The 13,202-nt window shown below is 39.4% G+C and overlaps 1 protein-coding gene across 1 annotated transcript; it reads right to left on the bottom strand.

Annotated features, from left to right (window-relative positions):
• Window positions 1-489: 489 nt before the first annotated feature.
• On the bottom strand, window positions 490-11,541 carry nufip2 (nuclear FMR1 interacting protein 2). The gene is made up of 4 exons (XM_051129559.1): window positions 11,264-11,541; window positions 6,224-7,909; window positions 4,250-4,282; window positions 490-4,041 (listed from the first exon to the last, which is right to left on the bottom strand). Exons 1-4 carry the CDS (start codon window positions 11,406-11,408, stop codon window positions 3,989-3,991), a joined length of 1,917 nt encoding a protein of 638 aa, XP_050985516.1. The 5' UTR covers window positions 11,409-11,541; the 3' UTR covers window positions 490-3,988.
• Window positions 11,542-13,202: the final 1,661 nt, after the last annotated feature.

Genomic DNA, 13,202 nt, shown 5'->3' with positions numbered 1-13,202 from the left:
GGCTTCATTCACTTACATTGTAAGTAACTCACTGTAATCTGTATTTTTGCATTTGCAGTCCATAACTTTTTTTGTGGTCAAAATGTACAATATAAAATTTAATAATTTATATACAATTTATATAAAAAGCAAATACATCATGAATCCATTTTCCAAACTGTTTTCGGTTTACCTGAATCACTACGGTACACCTATAATAAGTTTAATATTCTTACTATTTTATAATAAGTTTTTATATTTTTACTATTATGCTATTACTATTTTAGACTGGTCCCAGCACCTGCATGATTTGTCAGACATAAACAGTAAGAAGCAGCACCAAAAGTAACAGACTGCAGCTTTAAATGAGGGAAAAAAGCTAAATACATTTTTGGGAAAATCAATATTAGGCCTCAGGCTGTCTGATTAAGCTTCGTCTGTATTGATCCCAGTATATTCCTTACTTTTAACAGCAGTCAAGAAATTCGAAAGAAGACTAAGAATGCAAGATCTTTTTCAACAAGTTTATTAGCAGTGACAAAGATTCTTGAGACAAAATGTAACCCCCTCTTCATATCCACTGTAGGAAATTCAGAGAGGGCAACATAAAATGAAATATTAATTCAAACTTTTTAACAGTCAAAACATGGCACAACTGAAGATCGTTGGGGGGATAATGGGGGTGTAGGGACGGGGGAAAAAGGAAAAGCAAGAGTTTTTCATGTTCTGATGTGATTCCGTTTAATATATCGCTTAACACAGGCACCCTGAACTTGAAAAGTTCGCAATATTAACTTTGCATATAATTGAGCGTATGAATGAAGACAAATACACATGCTTGCACACGAACACACATATGCATCCACACGCAAAAAACCAGTTGAGTTGTCAGGACAGGACAAAGATCATTCATACATCAAGAAAACACGTGAAATTTGAATATGCCAACAAAGATCCATTTAAGGTACAGATTTCAATCAAACACACCACCATTTAAGTATCTCTGTACCTCTCTCCCATCCGTACGTGCTCTCATTGCTTTAAACACTAAGGGGAGCTATTTAAGATTTATGTAAATAATTTATATTGCAATTATATCATTTGTGGGGTAGTAAGTGCTTATTTAAATTGAGGAAATTAAGCTAATGTGCAACCCCCCAAAATATAAACTCCGTTCTGTTTGCATTCTGTGCATAGAACCTCTATATGTGCATTTGACCCCTGGAGTTGAGTTTATTTGAAACAAAGGCCAAGTTCAGTTCATTCTGCTGACAGCGTTTACAAAGACGTAACTGAGTTAAGGAAACAGCTCATGTAAAAATCTAAATTCTGCCATTATTTACTCACCCACACCGTTTTTGACTATATAGTGGGGTCTGAAACAAACGGGACATTCACTATATGTTGGGACAGGAACAATAGAGGTTTGAAATGACATGAGGTTGAGTAAAGGATGACAGAATGTTAATTATTACGTGAACGATCCCTTTAAAGGGAAACAGGGATACCGGGACAATGCGTGTTCACAGAGGTATTTCATAATTAACTTAATGTAATAACAGATGGTTATAAATTATGCCTACATCAGTAACTCCTTAAGCAAATCCCTTGGATATCAAAACAAAAAAAAGAAAAAGCTCTATGTGAGTTGTTTAAAGACAAAATTTAGATAACTACAATAAAACTCAAGTGAAGCAATGAAGAGATGTGCATCTAAAAAGCCAAGGAACGAGCTAATTATCAATCGCAGGATTTCTCTACATTGCACAAAGCTTTTAAGTGGAATCCGAATGGAATTAGAGAAGATGAAGCAGAATTTAACAACCTTACATCTGTTTCATCAACAGCTTTCGCAGTATCTTTTGAACCGAGATATCGAATAGACATCGGATACCTTAACAGAAACAGAATAAGGACTATCATGAAACATCCCACGTTTTCCAGAGACTGACCACATTGGAAACCATTACATGCTGCATTTAAAACATGAAATAAAAAAGAAACTCTTGCAAAGGAAAGACATACAGATACGTAGTGTGGTTAACGTCTCCCATGTGTACTTAAATCTTTTCACCTGGCAGTGTTTCATGGTCATGTACAGAAAACATCAATGCCAAATGATACTGTTAAAGACACAAGCATTGGCTTTCAGTCAAAAATTAAATCCCTCAAAAGGTCACAATTTAAAAAACAGCTGGTACAAACATGGGACGTTTTTTTTCATATTTGGCAATAACACTGTTGGTGCATTTTTTTTGTTTGTTTTGTTTTGTTAGAAGAACACTGCCCTAATTCTACCTGAGTGTCTTTTTTATTTTCTTTCCTTTTTCACTTTTTTTTTTTTTTTTTTTTTTAATTTTGTTTTGTATATATTTATTTTCTTTTTGAGATTGCGGACCGACAGTCCTTAGGTAGAGGTTAAAGTTAGTAGCCTATGATTAATTACTAGAATTTCAAATATGTACTGATATGTCAATGTTTAAGGAAATACAATTCAAGAACATAATACATAAAGTGCTACTGATTCTTATGTATAAATCAATTAATCTGTGAAATGATAAAACAGAGGATAGACTTTAAGTTTAGAATGCATTTTCTGACATTAGAAAGAGAAACATTTACACAACGGCAGAATTCCTGTCAACGGCGGTTCTATTGTTGAGGCTCATATGTGCTTAGCAAGCGCTTAACCAATAAGCATGAAGAGAAAAAAAAAAAAAAAAAAAAAAATCAAAACATACAAGAAATAAAAGCATAAAAGTGTGATTGTGGTGCTCAAAAAAACAAAAACAAAAAAAAACTAGGGGCTTCTAGTCTCGAGTGAAATAAAAAGTCCAGATCGTTCGCCCTCTAAATTGTGGCGTAGTTCCAAATGAAGCAAAAGTAGTCGCTACTGCCTTTCTGGGCGAAAATTAAAACCCACCTCTACAGAACTAAACCAAAATAAACTAATGTACCTATTAGCATTGAAGCTAAAGCAACTGTGTGGTGTGGCACATCTTATCGATTAGTTCTGGGTTCTAACTGCTACTTAAAAAATTAAAAACATAAAACACTCAAGATAAAAGAGTATAGCATGATCTCTGCCCTCCGTTTACACACTCTCACATAACGAGCAAGAGACTCGAACGGCTGTCAGGTGACAGAAGCGTGAAGAGACGACAATAAGACTATTGAACGATAGCACTTTGAACTCTTCCAAAAGAGGACGCACAGAGCAGCATACTGCACATGCACACTACAGGGCGTGCGGTTTCCCAATCCGAGTGTACCTCATAACCTGCCCTGGGAGTTTTTAAGTATTTCAATGAAAAGGAAGAAAAAAAAAAGAGAAACAAACGAAGTGGAGACGCGTCACTAACAGGACTGACCCAATCTTGTCCAGAAATTAAATTAAGACGATTATTTAATCCCAAAGGCTTGAACTAACCGCCCCCCACACATAAATGGAGTTCGATTCCCCTGAATCTCCAAAAAACAAAACAAAAAAAGCCATGTAGTTCCTCTGGCCACAGTATGTTAATTCACTGTAGAGCGCCACTCTTCGGGTCCTGTGCCCAGATGAATTCAATGTGACCACTTCGAGTCTACATGATTATTTGAATTCAAAAGGGGGACACATGGTGACATGCTTTCCTCCAGGACGCTCGTTTAGGTCCGTGAGTACTTAAAGGAGAAGCTTCCGCCCAACCGAATGTCACGACGGGGTTATCATGAGTGTTTGACGTGTCCTCAAAGTCATTGAAATTGTCTTCAGCAACATATCCGCTAGAGTTCCACAGCTCCCGTTCTTCCATTCTAATATTCTAAAACCAGCTAACCCGTTTTTCCCAAGCGCACTCTGTTCCTCTGCGCTCAGCCTTGACTGCTGACGGGTAACAAGGTCCTTTCTAAACCATCTTAAGATTGGATTAGTTCTGATTCAGGATGTTTAGAGGCAGCAGCCATGTTCCTCAAGCACATCTTTTTGCAGCAGAGTTCATCTGAGATATAGTGTCCAGACACAGCTTCACTGAGCAGGTCCGTCCCATGACTCACTGTAGAGGACTACTCGATTTGGATCTGCGAGAAAGCGAGATGAACGTAGGTGAGAGTCTGGCAACTTGAAAACCGCTAACAAAAACGATATGGGAAGGACTGAGGGATGTGAGCAAATGGGGCATTGGGTTGCAATATATAAATGCTGAATCATTTAAGGGTTTAATCACATGCTGAGGCTAGAGTAGTCTATAAATATGTCAACAAACGCAAGAGGTAAATGGAAGCTTACCTTGTTTTTGCAAATTCAAAATATATTCCATTTCTGCAAAGAAGAGAAAGATGAAAGCTCAGTGTAAAAATACCCAAGTACAGCAACAGTTCGATCAAGAACTGTCATTTTTATTTAACTTGAAAGAAGGACTGAGCTTCCGTTAGCTCACACTAACAGAAAAGCTTCAAAACGCTGCTATTTTGTAGCTTTATTTAACCACGCTGAAATAACATTTTTATATATATATATATATATATATATATATTCAGTCCCACAGTATAATTTTGTGTGCAAGAGTAACAACTTAAGATCTAGTCTAAACCAGTTTAAACTGATAACACAAAGTCCAATTACTGTACATTAGAGATAGACTGATAATTGGTCTGAATAATAGTTTTACAAACATTTACACTTTGGGTCAAATTGGGTCACGCAAATTGGGTCGACCATAATGTCACAAATCAACAGTGCTGGGTAGTAACTGATTACACGTAATCTGAATCACGTAACCAGATTCCAAAAATGAAGTACTTGAAATTAGATTGTATTACATTTAAAATGTTCCGAATTAGATTACAGTTACTTTTACATGTCAATAAATGATTTTCTTTTTTTAAAGGAGAAGTTCACTTCCAGAACAAAAATGTACAGATAATGTACTCACCCCGTTGTCATTCAAGATGTTCATGTCTTTCTTCAGTTGATAAGAAATTATGTTTTTAAGGAAAACATTTCAGGATTTCTGTCCATATAGTAGACTTCTATGGTGCTTGTGAGTTTGAACTTCCAAATTGCAGTTTAAATACAGCTTTAAAGGCCTCTAAATGATCCCAACCGAGGAAGAAAAATCTTATCTAGCAAAACAATTGGTCATTTTCTAAATATTGACAATTTATATACTTTTTAACCTTAAATGCTCATCTTGTCTAGCTCTGCGTAAACTCTATGTATTCCTGTTCAATACAGTTGGGGTAGGTCGAAAAACTCCCATCTCATTTTCTCCTCCAACTTCAAAATCGTCCTACATCGCTGCAGAAATACCGACCCAGTGTTTACAAAATTAACATGCAAAGATCAAATGCCCTTTACAAAAAAAGTAAAACAACAAAATAGAGATGGGAGTTTTTCGATGATCTGGAATACACAGTTCACGCAGAGCTAGACAAGACGAGCATTCAAGGTTAAAAAGTATATAAATTGTAATTAAAAAAAAAAAAAAAAAAAAAAAAAAGGTTGTTTTGCTAGATAAGACCCTTCTTCCTTGGCTGGGGTCGTTTAGAGCCCTTTGAAGCTGCACAGAAACTGCATTTTGGAAGTTTAAACTCAGGTGCACCATTGAAGTCCGCTATATGGTGAGAAATCCTGAAATGTTTTCCTCAAAAAATATAATTTCTTTATGACTGAAGAAAGAAAGACATGAACGTCTTGGATGACAAAGGGGTGAGTACATTTTCTGTAAATTTTTGTTCTGGAAGTGAACTTCTGTTTTGTTTCTCTTTCTAAATAAACCTGCTACTTGCATACAGTTTGAGAAACCCTACTGAATGTAGTGTTTAATGCATTACATGATGTTGATAAGTAATATCAGTAGAAGTAAAATCATGTTTTTGATTTAATAATCAGGAATAACACAATTAAAGCAATTATAAAACTGTTCTGCATATTGGTTATCAGACAGTTAATAAAACATTTATTGTATCAGTCCATTTCTAGTGTACATTTATAAGACAGATTATCTGTGTAGTACATAAAGCAGGGGTGTCCAATCCTGCCCCTGGAGGGCCACTGATCTGTAGATTTTGGCTCAAACCCCAATTAAACACATCAGAACCATCGAATCAAGGTCTTGCTAGGCATTCTAGAAACGTCCAGGCAGGTGTGTTGAGGCAAGCTGAAGCTAAACTCTGCAGAACAGTGGCCCTCCAGAACCAAGTCTGGACACCCATGAAATAAAGTAAAAGTAATAAAAGATAAAATAACATAACGAGTTACCTTTAGTGTGATAAATTACAGCAGCTTTTAGATCAAACGACCCCCAACTAGACCTCCTGTCAAAGCCCTTAGTATGGCCCTGGTCCTTGGCCAAAGCCACCTTAGGTGCAGCTGGGGAGGTGGGAGGCAGCTCGGCACAAATGTCCTTAGAGGAAGAACAAAACACTATTGCACCATGAACCCCCGTCTCATCTCTCTGGGCATCCAGGCTGAGGACAGAGGTCTCGGGTACGGCCCCGCTCGCCGCCGTGGCACCGCCGCTCGCCCCTCGACTCAGGTTCTGAGCGTTAGTCCGTTTGTCTGGCTCATGAGCCTTGGGGAAGGGTGGTTGATCCGGTCTCTGAGAGGTACTGGAAGTCTGAGTGGCCACTGTAGCAGGACAGCCTCCCTGAAAGCTCACCTCCACCGGCCCATCCTTTCCATTTGAGCGGCACGCCACACCCTCTGGTCCGGCGCTAGGCTCGTTGATAAAGGACAAGCCCCACTGGTTCTGAAAAATGTCCCCCAGAGACTTCTGATTTGTCGGAGCAGCAGGGGGATCGGCTTGGCGGCCGCTAGGGAGCGAGAGTTGCATATTGGAGGGGGTGACGGGGTAAACGAACAGACTGGGCTTCCTGGGCTCAGCCGCAGAGGTCGTGGAACTTCCGACGGCCGAAGTGCCGCTACCAGGGGGAGATGCTACATTCTCAGCGGCAACAGCTGGGGTCGCCAGCAGAGGACCGGCGTTGAAATGAGAGCCGGGCAGGGGACAGCCATTCCCTTCCCCCGGCAGGGGACCGTTGGTAAAGCTAGCCGAGGTGATGGTTTTCACCGCAGACATGGGGACCTGTGGCGGTCTCCCAGGCACCTGGGGAGCGGGAGTGAGAGCCTCCCCGCCAGCTTGGGCAGTCTTATTGAGGTTCTCCTTCACTTTGCTTGCATAACTGATCTTAGGCACAATCTTAGCGCTACTATTGTCCACAGGAAAGACAGGCGGAGGCTTGAACAAGGTCCATGAGTCCTCTTTGGCGGAGGTAGCCACCTTAACCTTGCTGGAGCGATCCTCGAACCGTTTGCCAGCCGCCTTGCTGTCCGAGTTTTTGCGCTGAAGTTCGGCCCCCGGCAGAGGAGGTGGGGTGGCGGAGGCGGGTGGTTCCTTGGCTTTTAGTTGCGACTCGGCTTTTGAACACTGAGAGCTCTGCGAGCCAGAGGCCAAGTCCGGCGCCACAGGCCCGTGGTCTTGTTTGCCGCCCTGCTGCATGGCTTTTCCCTGGGCAGAAGCAGTCACATTGTCCCCAGCTTTGCCATTCCTCTGGGCCCGGCGCTTTTTGGGAGTAGTGTATCCGCTCTCAGAGCCACTGCCGTCATTGTCAGCTCCGGGTTTGCTAGGGTAACCGTTGGTAAGTGGTACAGAGTTGGGCGACACCACACCGTTCAGAGTAGCCAAAGCCTCTTTTTTGCCCTCAAGTGTGTTCAACTCTGAGGACTTGTCATTTTTGAAGTCCATGCTGTTTCTGCTAGTGTTTCTACCTTTTCTGTCCCCTGTTGAGTCAGTGGTGAAGGCCCGTCGAGTGGGCTTCTGTTTCAAGTTGGTGTCTAGCAGGTGTCTGTCGCCATTGCTGTTCGCAGGGTGCAGGGAGCTGTCTGGGTTAAAGGAAGTGGGAGTTACCTCTCCCTCCTTCAGAGTTCCATTTATTTTGCCATTTTCTGCACAGAGGAGAAACAAGAGCAATAAATAAATGGAATGCAAACCGCAAAGCTGCAGCAATTGATCCACTGAACCAACAATTTTTGGCAAACGTTCAGATCAGATCTCAAGTTCCAGTAAGGGAACAGGTCAAGTCTAGTCAATGTTTGCACAAGATCAAGGAATATTTAGACTAGGTATGCTCTGTGGAACCAACCCAGGGTCAGGCAGATGACAAGCAGACTCCTTCAACTCACACTCAACAGCCATTCAGGGTATTCAGTGTACTTCCAATTAAAACCAGTTTGAAATGACTCAAATGTTGGAATGTCTGGGATTTGACAGCCATAGCCAACCTACAACTGAACAGAGCTAGTTTATCAAATTAAACCTTTGCCAATAAAGTGAAATCAGAGATCAGTGGTTTTTATACTGGATCTGCAGAAAATTTGTCTGAAAATAAGAAAATATTTTTTTTAATGTACCGTTACAGAAATATGTGACCCTGGACCACAAAACCAGTCTTAAGTAGCACATGTATATTTGAAGCAATAGCCAAAAATACATTGTATGGGTCAAAATTATCGATTTTTTAATGCCAGAAACCAATAGGATATTAAGTAAAGATCATGTTCCATGAAGGTATTTTGTCCATATTTTGTCAAGGTGATTTTCTCAATATTTAGATTTTTGTGCAACCTCAGATTCCAGATTTTCAAATAATTGTATCTTGGCCAAATATCAGCCCTATCCTAACAAACCATACATCGATGGAAAGCTTATTTATACAGCTTTCAGATGAAAAAAATTGACCCTTATGACAGGTTTTGTGGTCCAGGGTTACATATCTGCATTGTGTGTGTGTGTGTGATATATATATATATATCTATATACAGATATATAGATAGACAGATAGATAGATAGATGAGTATTGTTGCAAAAATATTATTGCAATTAAAAATACCTCTTTTCTATTTTCTAAAAAAAAAAAAAAAAAATTTAAATGCCATCATGAAATCTAATATGCTGGTTTGGTTCTCAAGAAACAATTCTTAGTATTATCAATTTTGACAGGTCGTGCTATAATATTTTTGTGGAAACCGTGAATCATTTTTTCCTGTACTCTTTCACATAAACATTTCGAAAGAACAGTTTTTACTAACGTGAATTATCCGTAGAAAATGAGCATACACATAACTTGTTGGTATGTTGTCTATTTCATTTGCTTACTACTAAATTAACATTAAAACAATAAATAAGTCTGTATCCAATGGGATCCTCTGCAACAGGATCATTATATTTGGATGCCCTTGGAATAAAAAAAATAAATAAAAAAATTACATAAATGTTCTTTGTCAGGCAAGTCTGCATAAGACTGTCTCCTTGACTTCATGATTTCTATGGAAACTATTTATGGCAGTTGAAGGAATGTCCTCACAGGAACTTAAGACTGGCATCAGTAACAATTCCACTCTGGCAACCTGGTATACAGAATCTAATTAATTCACAGAGGAGAAAATCTGTCGTTGAACAGTATATGTAAACAAACTGAACCAACAAGGCAGCAGGACAACGTAATACCCAAATCAAGGGTGGAATGTATGAATGCGGTAAAAAGTGGTTTGAGATCTAAAACGGGTCTTCACGACCTATGTCCTTTGAGGCTGAAAATATGAGGCATGAAGAGAGGACCCCATGCAAGTGTGCTTTCATCGGCCGGCTCAAGTCTGACATCGCCCTATTTTTAACCGGAGGTATGACGTGTCAAAATGGAGTACTCAGTCATATTTGGGTAGTTCCCCAGCATTGGTGGACACGTCTTAAAATACCGAAATTAATGCAAAGCACATAGCTGAATACAGAAACACCGTTAACACATTTCACGCCTTATGTGAGCTTTCATTTTTGTGGTGAAGTCTCACTCGTTGAAGTGGGTTAATCGCAACATGGCAGTCAGCAACGTTTACACCACATTAAATAATTTACAAAACAGTTTAGCCATGTTTATGGTTTGTTTAAAATCAAGTTTACCCCGTTTAGATTTAAGTACTGACCACCTGTGCGTATTCGGTCAACAAACCGGCCAAGTCATCAGCTAGCTTAGCATGCTAAGTGGGCAGCCTGAATGATTAGCCGCAGGAAGATGAGATTGTCGGTACATTATAGCGATTTTGTAAAGTGACAACTGCAAAGATGCATTTCAAAAGGCGCTGGGCGTTTTTATGCATCAAATATGAGCAGTTTTAGCGATATGCGGCGGTGTACTCCAGCGAAACCTTTTACATGCCACAATAGCCAACAGAACCGTACCAAATAGCTTGATATCAACAGTTAACCCTACGCCTGTGGTGCATTTCAACACACAAGCTCACAGTTACGGGGGAGAATGCACAAAATAAAGCGGCTGCTCACTTTTCGATTCAAATTAAACATATGTGCGAGTTCTAAGTGTTCGCAGCCTTCGTCTAGAAGCGCCATGCGCTTCTTGAGACGTTGTATACACGTATAAATAATGCAGGTTGAACGGGGTCAAGAAATGCACTTTAAAATAAAAATAACAGAAATGTCATTCCTCTATCAACAGATTTTGTACATCTACATGTCAAGGCGTGACAGTTTATGTATAGGATTTTCCAGCTGCTTCCATTTGCGGTTTTGGAACGTTTGTATCCGCACAGCTATAGAATTTTCCGACGCGTTCTATTCAGGCCACTCGGTGCCGAGTTCGAATAGGCGGTAAGCGTGAGCCCAGTCACTGCCAGGCCCACTCACATGACTGTCAAAGAGCAATAGGCCGCGTTTCGAGCTAAGCTGGCCAAACATACACCCCTCAGACAACATTAATAGCGACTCTCGCAGCAAAATCTAGCATGGCTCAGTGTGTCGCCCGAATTTTTCACTAAACCATGCGGTTTTGCACGAGAAATGGGCAGCGGTGAAGTTTGTGAGATTCGGCCGTCCATCATGGCGGACAGGAAATAACAGAACAAGCTTAAGCTACGAGCAGGAACATTCCACAGGAGCCGGTTCATGTTGCTGTGGCAGCGACGGGGCAGAGCTAACAGGCTATTCTGGATCTCTGATGGACGCATACCTCCTAAAAACGTCTCAAACTGAGAGGTATGTTTGCAAATGAATTCTAAATCGGAGAAATGTGTAATGCGTGCTGAGAGACCGGTGCACAAGGTCAATGTCCCTTCACGCTAGCTAGCTTTGCGGCTAACACTGGATATAACTATTTCAAACAGTGCAGTCAGCAAAACACGCTCCCCATTTGACTTAACTTATGCAGTATTATTGTAAACAAACATACTACGACATGTATTCGAAGCTTGTCAGAGGAAAAAAACAATGAGCGTTGCTGGTTTACCAACCTGTTTTCTTCGTCTGCGTTTTCTCGTTCTGGAACTGACTGTGGTTCTGATCATTGTTTACCGATATGTTCGATCGATCAGGGCCGTTCTCTGCTCCATGACTGATATATACTCCGGTTGCCCCTTCGCAGGGACGTTCCTCCATTTAACGCTAGCGCAAGTGACAGAATGTGCTCAACCGGTGCTCGGTGGACGAGGGGAGTTGAGACATTTGCACTGCCCAATCACCGCCTGCGTTTGGGGGTGCCAGAGAGAGGCGGGCGGTGTTTAGTGCGTCGCGATGCAAGGCGTGGAAGCTTCCCAGTCAAGGCCACAGGAAGCTGTCACGCAAACTCATGTAATCACCCTAGTGCTGTGTCAGTGCTGTCCGTGGTGGGTACTGCTGGGGAGTTTCACTCTTTAGTGAGTCGAATGTATTTGGTCACTACTAAGTGCCCCTTGCTGTCAGTGGGTGGCGACGAATGAGTGTGTGTTATGAGTGAGTCATTGAATCGTTATGCTTTAATCGACTCACATTCACGATCAAAGCCCTGTTATCCTTTATTACAGTTTAGTACACAAGACCACAGAAAAAGAGCTTTTAAGCATTACACAGGTCCCTCACAAATTCCAGCGATTTCTTTTAATAATTTTGTGGGTGCCTTATAAAGCTACATACCTCATTTGTTCACATATATGCGTACATTTTTCAAAATATGTTTATTAATGTATTTTAATTCACTACCAGTAAAGCTTTTTTGAACAGTAAGATTTTTAAGCTTTATTAAAGACGTCTCTTCTGCTCACCATGCCTGCATTTATTTGATCCAAAATACAGCAAAAGCAGTGAAATATTTTTACTATTTAAAATAACTGCTTTTCATGTTAATATGTTTTAAAATGTAAACCTACAAACCTACATTTTCAGCATCATTACTTCAGTCTTCAGTGTCACATGATTCTTTGGAAATCATTTTAATATGCTGATTTGCTGTTCAAGAAACGTTTAATATTATTATTTTTATCAATATTTGACACAGTACATTTTTCAGGATTCTTTGATGAAGAGAAAGATCCAAAGATTATCACTGAAATAAAAAGCTTTTGTAACAATATACACTATACAATTCAAAGCTCAAAAGAAGAAATTATAGAAATCAATATTTTTCTTTAGCAAGGATGCTTTTTGAATAAATTGATCAAAAGTGATGATAAAGACATTTGTTACATAAGATTTCTATTTCAGATACTTTCTATTCATCAAAGATACCTGATTTTCAACATAATGATAATAATAATGTTTTTTTGAGCAGCAAATCAGAATATTAGAATGATTTCTGAAGGATCATGTGACTGAAATAATGATGCTAAAAATTCAGCTGAAATCACTGGAATAAACTACATTTTTAAATATATTCAAATAGAAAGCAGTTTTTTTAAACAGTAAAAATATTTTCAAAATGTTACTTTTTTTGCTGTACTTTGGATCAAATTAATGCAGGCATGGTGAGCAAAAGAGACTTCTTTAAAAAAGATCAAACATCGTACTATTCAAAAACTTTTGACTAGTAGTGTATATGTACGTAAATGTATTTTTTATTGACCATTTTTAGTATATTTTTGAAAATGTATTTTAAAAATATAAATCTATAGTTTTATTGCCATTTAAAAATAATCACTTGAAAGTACATTTTGTTCTCATTCAATTAAAAACACAACGATCGATAAATTGTCGGATAGTGGAAAATCATATCAGCTAAAATTGTGTAGTGTTTGAATGACATAAGCAAGTCAAGGGGTTAAACATAAACACTTAAAACATTTATTTAAATCCGTTTTATGCCCAAATTAATCCACACTACTATAAGCAGATGTGAGTTTTGGTACATTTTGCTGAAAGCATAAATTCAGTCTACAGTAGTTTGGTTGACACATGCATATTTCTAATGCTGAACTACCA

The sequence above is a fragment of the Labeo rohita genome, chromosome 15 (assembly GCF_022985175.1).
Source record: "Labeo rohita strain BAU-BD-2019 chromosome 15, IGBB_LRoh.1.0, whole genome shotgun sequence".
Lineage (NCBI taxonomy): Eukaryota > Metazoa > Chordata > Actinopteri > Cypriniformes > Cyprinidae > Labeo > Labeo rohita.
The sequence above is the reverse complement of the archived record's forward strand: the minus strand, read 5'-3'. Positions and strand labels throughout refer to the sequence as shown.